At 45.8% G+C, this 13,264-nt stretch overlaps 2 protein-coding genes across 2 annotated transcripts in view; one reads left to right on the top strand and one right to left on the bottom strand.

Annotated features, from left to right (window-relative positions):
• Nucleotides 1-859: 859 nt before the first annotated feature.
• The window catches only part of LOC126524304 (TWiK family of potassium channels protein 7-like), a 282,791-nt gene continuing 270,386 nt past the window's right edge, over nt 860-13,264 (bottom strand). The window contains exon 3 of the mRNA XM_050172645.3: nt 860-9,007. Coding sequence (XP_050028602.2) covers nt 8,594-9,007 — 414 coding nt within the window. The 3' untranslated portion in view covers nt 860-8,593. The remainder of the gene's footprint in view (nt 9,008-13,264) is intronic.
• On the top strand, nt 5,934-6,461 carry LOC140216625 (piggyBac transposable element-derived protein 3-like). Its single transcript, XM_072287006.1, has one exon. The coding sequence runs from the start codon at nt 5,934-5,936 to the stop codon at nt 6,459-6,461; it is 528 nt and encodes a 175-aa protein (XP_072143107.1).

Below are 13,264 nucleotides of genomic sequence, written 5' to 3'. Positions count from 1 at the left end.
AGATGCGTGAATGACCGTGCAGCTGAACATGTGAGGTCGCTGAAAGAAGGAGGTGCGCATGTTTCGCAACATTGCGCAACTTGCACTGCGTGTGACCAAGCGGCAGAACATTCGCCTCGAAAACAATGCCAGTACTGCAAGAAGTGTGAACCACGGTTCGGAGAGATAAAGATTCTTGGCAGACGCAGGGAAACAAAGGCACGTGAGGTTTTGGAAGCATTCCATATAAAGAATAGAGGAAAAACTGTGTTAGTGATACTTCCGTGACCCTCTTCAAAAGCGATATGTCCTATCTAGAACGGTTTGGCAGATGATGCATGATGGTCATTGTGCTGATGTCTGTGTTTTTCCTTATATTTGCTGATTTTTCGGTAAATAAAGATAGATGAAGTTGGCGCTGGTCCAGTGTCGTTCTCCCCACTTGTGATCGTCTTAGTTGGCGCTGTTCCTTCCTAATTCAAGCTGTAAGTTAACGCTGCGCTAAAAGTGATGATGCGAACTACTGTCATTAACTACTTCAAAAGTGCTTAAATGAGCCATTTTTGGGGAATTCATTAAGCTGTCCCTAACATAATACGGCAATGAAAATTTGCACATCTCTACTTAAGTCAATTGTGTCTGGCTATGCAAAATCCATATACCGTTTTAGCTTGGTGATGAGAGTGATTGAATACCTGTATATTAAGCATTGCACTACAGTTGATCAAAGTGTTACAGAGCAGCTGTACACAACAGAACCCAACTAAATATCGGTTAAATTTCGGTGCACTACCGCGTGCAATATAATTTTGGACACCACGCCGTGTTTGAAAAACTCGAGTTTCAGTTAGGAGGAGCATTAGATTTCAAACACGTCAAGTAGTTCAACTAAACACTTTATTTTCAAGTTTTATCGTTATGTTTGTGGCACTTGGAACTTATACAACTTTACCTCTAATACGGCATACAAACACGTCGCTAACTGACATTGAAAAGGAATGGAGAAATCTAAACGCTCCAGTGGCGCGATATAAGAACAATAAAGACAAAAGTAGGCATTAAATCAATAAAGTTACGAGCACTCATGAGTGGGATCCGTCTGTTTTATTTTACAAGATATGCTGAATGCTGTAATCTTCAGGTGGGGCTTCGACAGGATTCAACAGATGCACCATCAGTAGCCAAGAGAGTGGCTTGTACCTTTGAGGGTTTTTATTGAGTATTTTTTCTAATAGGTTTCAATAAAATGCATTATACTTCTTTAAGAATTTAACTTTATTTAGCAGCAGCTAAAATAGGTTAGCTGTAGGGATGCCAGCTTAAAACAGTGCCTTTGGATCATTGCTGCTCCCGAAAAAGATTACAAGCTGCATTGTTTCATATTCAACTTCAGCTTTTCCCGCAAGAAAAAGAAATCACGAACAGGAACTATACAAATTCGCGCGCTGCAGACGATTTTTGAGATGTCGCTCACCTATCTAAGACTTGTGGAATCATACAGACACCACGACGCCAACCTAAATAAAACAGGCACGCAAACTGGCATGCGACCTAATATGCACTGATCACACGTGTAAAAGAAAAAAAAAATACAGCACATGGTATTTTTGGCATGGCCACTATATTCGAGGAACCTAAAAATGCAACGAACTTGACGCTACTAGGACGAATAGTACAACGGAATTTGGCATTCACATCACTTTCGGCTTAAAAAAGGCCCTGTACATGCACGCGTTGCTTCTGCGGTATACAAGGAAGGTAAATGCCTATATCTGTGCCACGAGAACCGCTCTTGGAAACAGAAAGGCGGTAACAGGAAATCATATACGACGATAAAGTTGGCCAAGACGCATATATATATATATATATATATATATATATATATATATATATATATATATATATATATATATATCCCAGTTACATACGTATACCAACAAGTTTCTTTTTACAGTCACTTCAACAGCACTGAACAACAGAGTCCACCCGACAACACTGCATGCACAGTCTTTGTAGACCGAGTGGAGTGGCCGTCGCTGCAGTATCACAAGAGCGATGTCCGATGTGCGTATTCTGCTTCGTCGAACAGCACAGTGAAAAACGTACATGACCGATACGCACAAGCACTCGCGCATTAACACTTCTAAAGTCTGGCGAAGCATAGTTGAGGACGGCACGCTAGAGACACAGGAGACGTGATCTTGCGGACAGCGGTCTGGAGTCCTTCGCAGGCGGCACTTCCGCAGCTTTGCCGTGGGCGAGCTTGCATCATTACGCGATGAAGAAGGCGCGATCATCAAGAATGAGGCTGACTTCTCGCTGGACAGGCTCAGTGACACTGCAGAGCACTTCGGGGTCGCTGGAAAAGCGGCCTATGAAGCGCGCGTGTGGTGAAATACCGGTTCTGTCTTTTAGCATCTACGAAGCCTGAATTCTAATGGCGGTTGATCTTCGTGGATGGGCTTTGCTCCACAAATTAAAACCCACGCATACACGTGTCGATGAGTAGCGTTAGGTCACAAAACAATTTGCTTTCTAAAAAGAAAGGTTTTGTTTGACGCAGACAGCGCGAGTAAAGACCCAATTTAGCAAGTTCGGTCAGGTGGCGCGAACTATACTGAGTACAGGAAGCACAAGTTGCGACAATTATGTTGCGAAGGGGGTCCGGGCGATTGATAAACCCACTACCAAGTTTATTCGAAAGATAGTATATTGATCTTGAAACGGTAAAAGCATACAAAGACGAGAACGAAGAAAATGGACAGGACGAGGCGCTTACTCGCAACTGCAAGATTTTCTTGAAAGAACCGAAATATGTACACATAAACTGAGTAGGACGGCTGCGCATGCGTCAAGTATCACATACGGCCAGTATCACGTCAAGTATCAGCCAAATATCACGGGTTGTGTACATATTTGTTTCCTTTCAATAATTTTTTTCAGTTTTGAATAAGCGCCTCATTCTGTCCACTCTCTTCGTTCTCGTCATAATGTGTTTTTACAGTTGCAGGGTGCAAGTAAACAATCTCGCCCCGTTATCCTATTCTGTGATAGTATATGGATACGCGAGGGGTTGTCATTCATGCGCAGAGGACCCGCGTGCGTGTGTAGCAACAAAGGAATGTGCACACATCCAGGCGTATATCATTCGAACAAAATATGTGGTATGGGGCTGTTAACTGCCGCATGCGCATTGTGTTCGTATGATTTTGCGCAGTACTGTTGTAGAATCTGACAGAACATTATTTGGTAGTACAACAAGCTGGGCCTCTAAGGCGCTATAACGTAAAGTTATTCCATTCCAGCTTTATTCCAATATCATGAACCAATAGCCTGAATTAAAATTTACTAAAATTAAAAAAAAAAAGATTACGGGGTTCACGTGCCAAAACCACTTTCTCATTATGAGGCGCGCCGTAGCGGAGGACTCCGGAAATTTCGACCACCTGGGGTTCTTTAATGTGCACCTAAATCTAAGTACACGGGTGTTTTCGCATTTCGCCCCCATCGAAATGCGGCCGCCGTGGCCGGGATTAAAATTTGCTAGCCAACGACGCTAGGAAAGGCGCCGACCCGCAAGGTTGTGTCGAGTCTAATCGAACTTTTGTTTTTGTGCACATGAGGTAACCTTTGCTTGGTGTTAAATGGCCTACCGCGACAGGTTTTTCTTGTACAATTGGCTGTCGAGAGGCAAGGAGCGCAGAGGATAGGAGAAGGTTTGAGTGGGGTGAAGTTAGCGCAGTGAAAATATATAGCCGGATGTGGAGACAGGCGCCAGTCTCCGATTGGTCCGCTTCCCCCTGCTTAGATTGCGGTGGATCGTCGACGATTTCGAGGGCCTACAACGAGGCGTAAAAATGACGACGAAACGGATGCTCCGAAAACATTTTGGAAAGCCATTTTGTACACGTGCGTAAAAAGATTTAGAACGTTATAGTGCCAGGGAAAAACATGTGCGCAAAAGGAAACCACTTCTTGCAGCATGTCCGAGTGCACAACACGGAACGATCACTGAACAGCGACCTTCTATTCCTTTCGGTTCGAGGCAGTCTCCCGCTATTCCATTACATGCTCAGTTTTGTTCAGCATATCAATGCATCGTTGTTGCGCACACGCCCTGGTTGTTCAGTGGCTGTGGTGTTGGGCTGCTGAGCACGAGGTCGCGGGATCGAATCCCGGCCACGGCGGCCGCATTTCGATGGGGGCGAAATGCGAAAACACCCGTGTACTTAGATTTAGGTGCACGTTAAAGAACCCGAGGTGGTCGAAATTTCCCGAGCCCTCCGCTACGGCGTGCCTAATAATCAGAAAGTGGTTTTGGCATGTTAAACCCCATAATTTTTGTTATCGTTGTTGCGTAGAGGTCAGTTTGAAGTGGTTACTTTCCGCGGTTGTTCGGCGTCGCGTGGCTGGCAGGCGAACTAGACATGGCCTGAAAACATTTTTACCATTTGCGGAAGGCTGACAGTCAAAAAGGCGCAGAATCGGAAAGAAACATTTTTCTTTTGTTCCGTATTATCATACATAATCGTAGTGTCTGCGTAATCTTGAGATGGGGCGTTTTTGTGTCCTTGTGGTGAAGTATCGTGACTGACTGGCGAAGTGGGTGTTGCGCCCAAAATGTCTCACTAATCGCGGAGGGTTAACGAAGGAAATTGTACACAAGCAGATTGGAAGAGCTTTATGTAATAGCTCCTCCTAATTGACGAAAACTGGCCGTCTTTCATTTGATTTTGTGCCGTGAACGTTTTCTAAAGCCTTTAGTGCCCACTGTTGCCCAGGAGCAACAGCCTCAAAACTATTTTTCTGTCTTTAACGCGCTCTGCTGAACGATACCGCTAGCGCCATCTGTGGAATGTACCAAGACTAGCGAGCATCTTGAGCTTAAATTAAAGTAAGTACGTAGAGATGGCAGCACCACCCCTTTGTTGTTCTTTTCGTGACTGTTCTGAGAGGTGCCAGCGCAAGGACCGCACACGCGAGTAAATTTGTTCAGCTACGGCGGTATAGGACACTACTATGACAACTGTCCGACTTAGAATAGCTCATAAGACCTTGTACGACATTTATGAGGAGGCTAAACGGTGTGGCCGCAATTTGTACAACAAAGGTTTACGCGCCAAAAGTGGTGTTGCCCAGGAGCAACAACGGGCATATGCGGAGGCATGATCACATGTAGGGAGATATCGTTTCTGGCAGTTTTTGCTGTGCTGAAGGTAAAGCAAAGCAATAGCAGAGTGTTCATTCTGTCGAATAGAATAAGCGTTCCTCATAAGGTCATATTTTAAGTCTTTCATATATAGATGGCGATGTCAACAGAAAAATAGTGGCTTACTGATGAAGAAATTCAGGAGCTCATCTTTCTTCCGGACGGTGAATTGTCCGACGCCGACTTCGGCAGCGACCCGGATGACCCCGACTATGATCTGAGAAATGCTCGAAAATTGATTGATACCTGTCCACTAGAAATAGCGACCAATCATCGCGACAAAGAGCCGTGCGTAGAAAATGACGAAGGAATGTTAGGCGACAATGTTGAAGCTTTGCCGGGTGCTTCACGTGTCCACTCGGTGACTCCGCGCAAGCAAAAGAAAGAAAACGTTCGTAGACCATGGAGGAGAGAAGACCTTTCGCTTGATGACACTGACTGGAAGGGGGAGCTGCTCTCACCGCCTGACGAGGTGCTAAACCCTTATGAATACTTTTGTTCGTTTTTTGATGAAGATATGGTAGCCACACTGTGCTATCAATTAAATCTGTATTCTACCCAGGAGAAAGGCATCTGTGCGAACATCACCGAGGAGGAAATGACGAAGTATCTTTCCATATTGGTGATTTTAGGGACAGTCAGGGTACCTCATTTCCGGATGTTTTGGCAGTGCGGCACAAGATTTGCGCCTGTGGCGCATCTCATGTCGAGGAATCGCTTCGAGGCCATACATCAGTGCCTACACATGAATGACAATTTGCAGGCAGTACCACGGGACTCCGAGGGCCACGACCGCCTTTTCAAGGTGCGCCCACGTCTAGACCGACTGAAGAAGAACATGAAGGCTGTGGCCCCAGAGGAGCGGCAAAGTATTGACGAACATATTATTCCATTCAAGAGGAGGTCACCCCTAAAGCAGTACATGAAATCGAAGCCTCACAAGTTGGGTTGCAAAGTTTTCACGAGGGCAGATTCTTCTGGCATCATGCACGACTTCATCATCTATGAAGGTAAAGGCACTGCGCACGAGCATGGGTTCGGCATCTCCGGCGATATAGTCATCGATCTGGTGAAAGATCTTCCGGAGCACAAAAAGCATAAGTTATTTTTGGATACCTGGTTTACCAGCCTGCGCCTTGTGGAGGAGCTGAGGCGCAAAGGATTCCTGTGTGCTGGCACCGTCAGGGTCGACAGGACAGAGAAGTGCCCGCTGGCTGTTGATGCAGTTCTCAAGGCGCATGGAAGAGGCTCCGTGGATTTTCGCTTGGGTTAGGAGTCTAATATTGGAATCGTCAAACGGTTTGATAACAGCTCCGTCTACCTCGTGTCTAGCGACGCTGGTGTCCAACCAACCGACATATGTAACCGTTGGAACAGTAAGGAAAAGCACATCGTCGATGTTCCACGCCCTTTTGCCGTAAGGGTGTGGTGCCTTCATGGGAGGTGTTGATCTCGCTGATATGCTAATTGAGCTTTATCGCACGGACCACAAGTTCAAAACATGGTATATGCTGATATTTTTTTTTATGATTGATGCTTCAGTTGGCAATGGGTGGCTGCTGTACAAACGTCACTGTGTTCAGCTGTACATCAAAAGAAAGTTGTCCCTCCTGACCTTTCGAGCTCAAATTGCCCAGACCCTCGCAATCGTGAAGTCGAAGCCATTGAAAAGATCAGGTGCCGCCACCGAGCTTGGAATTCGCCTGCAAAACAGATGACCAATTGTCGGGTGACACCAAGGCCCACAGTGGACGTGACGTATGATGGCATGAATCACTGGCCTCAGTACGGTGAAAATAAGAACTGGTGTAAGTACTGCAAATCGGGCTACATTTTTCTACACTGTGCAGAGTGTAACATGCACCTATGTTCCCTTCCAAGCCGCAACTGCTTCAAGGCATTCCATGTGAGGTAGGACTACAGATGCCCAATGTTAACACCTCATTATGCACCCATGAATAAAGATAATTTTTAAAGGCTTTACTGGCCGCGAACTTGCGATTTCGCTGTGGCCGTGCTCCGAGGAGGCACATGACGCAACATCGCGTTCCTCGTCGTTGCTTTCGCCTCCGCTCGTTTCGCCAGCTGCGTCGCATGCCTGATAACATGTCGGAGGATTGAAAAGGAGCGCGCGTGCGCCGCAGTCACAGTTGAGGAGGCAGTATGGATGGCGACAATTCTGATAAGCAGGAGGAGGCCTGGAATCGACATGGGAACGAGATGAAGAGGAAACGGATCACCCAGGAAACAGACGAACAGCTCGCCGAACGACTGGCTAAACGCCGCAACATAGCTAGACAACCAGACTAACCTGGACTTGCAATCAAGGTTTACCAAGGCTAACCATACTATGCCTTAGCTTTCGCTACGTATAACCAGGCATAGCCGAGCTAAGCCACTGCCAATTTTTTCTGACAGCATAACTCGCATATTCTGTCCGTCCTTTATGCATGCTAAAGTTTCTCTGATACTCCATATTGAAATAATGTTTTGGGCATCAAAGGGTTAAAGACTTCCCTTTGCAAGAGGTAACATGGCCTGTCAATGTTCTTTGAAATATATACCTGCTGGCTTCATCTCATTGACTGACCAGGCAGATTACGCCTCGGTAAACTGGTTATGAGCTTCGTTTCTCTACGCTTATCAGTGCCGGTACGGCCACCAATAGCAAGAGAAAGACGACGAAGGGCACTAATTATAAAAAGCGCAGGAGGAGGAGGAATAAACTTTATTTTAAAACAGCAGATTTGAGACCAAGGCCTCTCTACCTATATGATGGCCTCGAGCCCTTGGGCCCTGGCGGCATCATCGGCCTGCTGTATTGCTTTAAGTCGGTCTTCTGGTGCACAGCTGAGCAACGCGGTCTCTCACTGCTCTCTGGTCTGGTTTCCGCTCTTACTTTATGGTGATCTGCTCCATACAGCAATGCCTTCTAGAATGAAAGCAGCAAATTATGCCGTAGATCTCAAACACCAATGCGGCGGTTTCGGTTAACGGCTCTGCTATGAATCGGGGCCGCAGTACAGGTTACGAGTTGGGGAAGAAGACGGGCGCCGCCATGCTCTTTGGTCAGTCGGCGCACGGCACCTAGAGCGACAACACTGAGGAACAACGGGAAATCGTAACAGCACGGTCGCCTGTCCCCCTTTAGTTCGTCTCAAGGAGCAGCGCTAGGACAGCCCAACCAATCGTACTTCTAATTCAAGTTCTAAACAAATCGCTTTCAGACTGACTCGAGCACGGAGTACTTTCGCAATCACGTCATTTCGCAGCGAACAGAACCAGCACAGAAACCATAGCTTGCAATCGCGCTCAAAGGGACTTATTTTTTCCAGCTAACCGATGAAGAAGGACAATGGGGCGCAACGCCCCTTTTGGCAGAAGTAGTGGACGCAGCAGCCCATCTCAGGAGAAGTCCTCGTCGTCGTCGGCGTCCTTGATGATCCCGATGCGTTTGCCACAGTTTCTCACTTTGTAAATAACTTCCTCCTGCATTAGGTTGAAGCACATAGCTATCAACGCCATGCCAACCAGGAGGTAGAGCGAGCAGATCACGAGCTTCTCCTGCGAGCCGCTGTCTGAGACGACCGTGTCACCCGGCACCAAGTCACCGAAGCCGATAGTGCTCAGCGTGACGAAGCAGAAGTAGGAGCCATCGAGAAACTCCCAGCCCTCCCAGAGCGAGAAGATGACGGCGCCTCCGGAGATGTAGCCGATCATGATCACAAAGCATAGCGTGATCGGCACCGACACTCTGGGTTTGCTGGCGCCGTCCTCGTACACCTCGTCGTCACCCGTGGCCAGGTTCTCGATACGGACCTACGGGAGAGAACAAAAATCAACACTCAATCAGCATATTTGACCACTGAGTCATTTGTTCCAGAACAAAATTACCGTCTTCATTATCACAGAGGCAATTCCATGAATTAGCTGACGGTGATAAACAAAGTATGCCGTACCGCAAGTAGGAAGCCAACCAAAACGTCCTGTAGTGTGCACTCACGTTAGCGGGAAATGCTGATTTTAACACATTCGAGCGCACACTGGAGCATCTGTGTGCGCCACATTAAGCTTTGTTGCTTAAGGGGAAACTTAAGCTCAGGGAGAAATTCATACCGCTTATTCATACTTATGCAATAAGCAGAAATCCTTAGTCGAGAACAGTTCTGGACTTATTTGAATGTAATTGGTTGCATTTGAGAGAGAAACAATTCTAGTGACTAGTGTGAGCGGAATGTTGATTTACGGTTTGGATGTTTTAACGAAAATTTCTGAACATAGGCTACATAAGAAAACTTCGGCAGCATGCTACACTCCTGTAACACGTGAAGGCCAAAGCCTGCTGCACACTTAGTGATACGCCGTCTCGCATCGTCGCAGTTAGGGTTCTTCGGCTCGTTTTCCACGCTTACTGCGGTTTCGCGCGCCTGTATAACGGGGTCAGACTCACGCTAGCGACGTTTCCCTTCCATATTACGTTGCATTTCAATGAATGTATGCGCAGTTCACATCACGTTGTGATCGCTTGTAGCCTCAGCGTTACGGGGGTATGAGCAATTGAGATTGTCACGTGGTTTTACAGAGAAGCTGTTTATGGCTAGGATTCCGTGAAATTTTCATGTGTGCAAGCAAAAACTATCATTCTCAACAATGGCTCAAGCCACTGCTCGCGCGTTCGTCGTCGTATTCTTCCACAGCTGGCTCCTTGGCGCTCCTCCGCATAACCGCGCGAAGGCGCTCATGCTGCTGCTCCTGCGTTCGTACTCTTCTTCCACAGCTGGCTCCGATGGCGCTCATCATGCCATCGTTCCCATAGTACCCCTCCCTCTACAAAGGCGCTGACGGCACAGGCCCTCTGCAAGCCGGTGCAGTGAGTTCAATCTCAAATTCTTTGCCCCAATATATCGCGAAATCAAAACACGAATGCATATAAGGAATATGCATTATAAGGAATATGCAGAACACAAATGAACTCGAATGCATAAAATTCATACCTTTCGTCACTATGACCACTAATTAAGACAATAAATGTATTCGTACCTTTGTTCTAAATTCTCTGTCACCTTCTTGTCGTGTGCTACACAGCTTCGCTGGTCTTCGAGCTTTACAGATTGGACTGGCTCACAATTTTTTTTTTTTTTTTGGTGCCACTCAACTAGACGCCGCGTTTATGTACGTTGTATGCGTGATTCCAACGAATCTGTGCACTGTACGTTTCACTTTGCTGAGTGCTTATAGCCTCTGCATTACGCGAGAGGTGAACCATTTCATTTTTTGCTTGCTTAGGAGGTATAAGTCAGTGCTGACGCGTGTCTTTTTTTTTCAGGGCAATCGGGGGTATCGGCCGCTTAAGTCTTTCAGCCTTAAGACCCGCAGTTTCCCCCGAAAGCGAAGCATTGATTGTGATAGCAAATCAGTGGGCAGCTAAACGAAGAGTAGCACTTTTATTGGCCGTATAAACTTGTAGACATACGCACACTAACTAAATTAACAAGCGTGCTGCCACGCGCGCACATGCAAATATGAACACATCTCACTCGATGGCCGCGGAAACTCGCTGTCAAAACGCTGGAGCCAGTAGAACGCCAGCAGCAGCGAGCGAATTGGCCATCATGCTACGTCTCAGATCAACGCGAACTAAGCCGCGGAAACAGACCACGAGGCGGACTTGTGACCCCGTCGCAAATGGATTTCAGCATACAGCTTCCAGGGTGGGCGGCATCCCGGGCCGCCAGGCGTAGAACGCGCTCGTTTCTCCCTCCGCCCAGAGCCTCGCGCGACGGAAGACGGCGCGTTTCCTCCCCGCTTCCCTCGCTTGCGTGCGCGAGATTGAGTCGCGATTGCCAGCTCACCCTCGCACGCATTCACCTGCACATACGGCGCGCGGCCACGATTTTATCGCCGTTGACTTCATACGAAAGCTCACGGCGACGACGACGGGAGAAATGCACCTGGAGGGTCCACATAATTGCTATCACAACAAAAAACAGAAGCCTGGTGTCTACAAGAGCACTACCATGCGCTTACGTGGTGTCTTTCTGCAGATCGCGGCCGCTGGGGTATTCATGTCGACATTATCGAATATATTTAATAACTATTTTGTGCAGTGTGGCGATTATTTTCCATTGCCTGAGTTTTCAAGATTCATGCCCCCTAGTAACCAATCTACTTTCTTTCTTGAGGCCGTTAGCGAAGAACAAGTTCGGTCTGTTTCTATGTCTTTTCAAAATAGCTGTAGTTGTGACGTTGAAGCTATGCAACTTGCACCTCTTAAACATATTACGGATCTCATCACACCGATTCTTACCCATAAATTTAACCTTTGTTTCCCAAGTGCTGTTCTTCCACAAAGAACGCAGGCGGCTAAGGTTACAGTATTGTTCAAGAAATGTGGTCCAAATGACATCAAGCATTATTGCCCCATCTCAGTGTTGCCACATTTTGAAAGGGTTTAAAAAAGTATATTCGTGATCGCCTCTCAATTTTTTTCCAGAAAATTTTCTTTCACGCCTGAGCGTGCGCAGGTATATAAATATGAAGTATGTGTTCGGAAATAAAATAGTTGTGAGTGCAGCGAGTACCGTCTTGTGTGTCTTCACTGTATCCGTGTCAGTGCGCTGCTTCACCAGCAAGGTATGATGATGAACTTCGAACCACAGCTCAATTTGGGTTTAGAAAGCATAGGTCTACAGAACTAGCCTTGATAGAACAAAAAGAGTTTATTTTATCACAGTTTTGAAGTAACATGGTTGTACTGGGCCTGTACATTGACTTCACGAAAACATTTGACTGCATTAGTCATTCCATTTTACTCAAAAAACTTGAATTGTATGGACTGCGTGGCCATTGCTGGAATCTCATAAAATGTTACCTTGGCTATCGGCGGCAGTATGTTCAAATAGGTGAGCACTGCTCCGACCTCAAACCGATTGCAAGAAACGCGCCTCAAGGCAGCACTCTAGGACCTTTTCTTTTTAATATCTATATAAATGGTCTTGTAGATACATGCGCTGAAGCCAAATGTATATTTTACGCAGTCAACGCCAGCATATTTTTTCTGCTACAGACTTTGAGCAAATCAGCTACATAGCAAACTCCGCTCTTGTAAAACTTCGGGAATGGTCTGCAGCAAATCAATTGAGGGTTAGCAACAACAAAACTGAGGCTCTGCTATTTCGACCGAAATCAAACCAGCTGAATATGAGCATAGATCTTATTTACGGTACCAGAAAAATCGAAACAGTAAGTACTATTAAAATTCTTGGGATCAGGATTTCGCAAAATATGCTATGGGATATTCATGTAGATACTGTTTGCACTAAACTATCAAGTGTCGTTGGTATTTTATCCAGATGCAGGTCGATAATACCATTCAGCGTAAAAAAGCTGACATATAATTCTCTTTTTTACTCTCACCTCTCTTACTGCTTTTTAGTATGGGGATCTACCATAGTAACTAACTTAACAAAGGTGTACATCCTACAAAAGAGATAGACTTTTTTTTATGTCCCCTACAATGCTCATAGACATATTCTGTTCATTAAATCAGATATAACGCCTGTCTGGAAATTATACAGCTATAGACTAATTGTTGCGTTTAAACGCGAATTAAAAGAAAATCGCATTGTTTTTCGCAACCTATTCAAGCTGAAAATAAAGCCCACATCCTATTTTATACATCAGTCTGAATACTGAAAGGTGGCCACTCCCCATGCTAACTATTCTATGGGTACACTATGGTATATTTTACTTAAACTTCTTAATATCTGAATAAATGTGCAATTGATTCAGGTCGTACTACAGCCCGCGAACTGCGCCACGTGATATGTTATGTCTTTGAACAATTTTATTATTGATTTCCTTGTAATGCATTAAATCGAATAAATTTTGCGTTGTCTTTTGTTAGATTCCTGTATGTTTCATGTATGCTCCTGTACTGCCTTGGAGAGGGGACCGTGCGCTCTAGTCAAGTTGTTCAGCAGCTTTTACCGACGGCCCCTCCATCGCTTTGATGGAAATAAAGCTTCTTCTTTTTCTTCTTCTTCTTCTTCTTATTATTATTATTATTATTATTAT

Source organism: Dermacentor andersoni, chromosome 3 (genome assembly GCF_023375885.2).
Source record: "Dermacentor andersoni chromosome 3, qqDerAnde1_hic_scaffold, whole genome shotgun sequence".
NCBI lineage: Eukaryota > Metazoa > Arthropoda > Arachnida > Ixodida > Ixodidae > Dermacentor > Dermacentor andersoni.
This window is presented reverse-complemented; position numbering and strand designations above follow the sequence as displayed.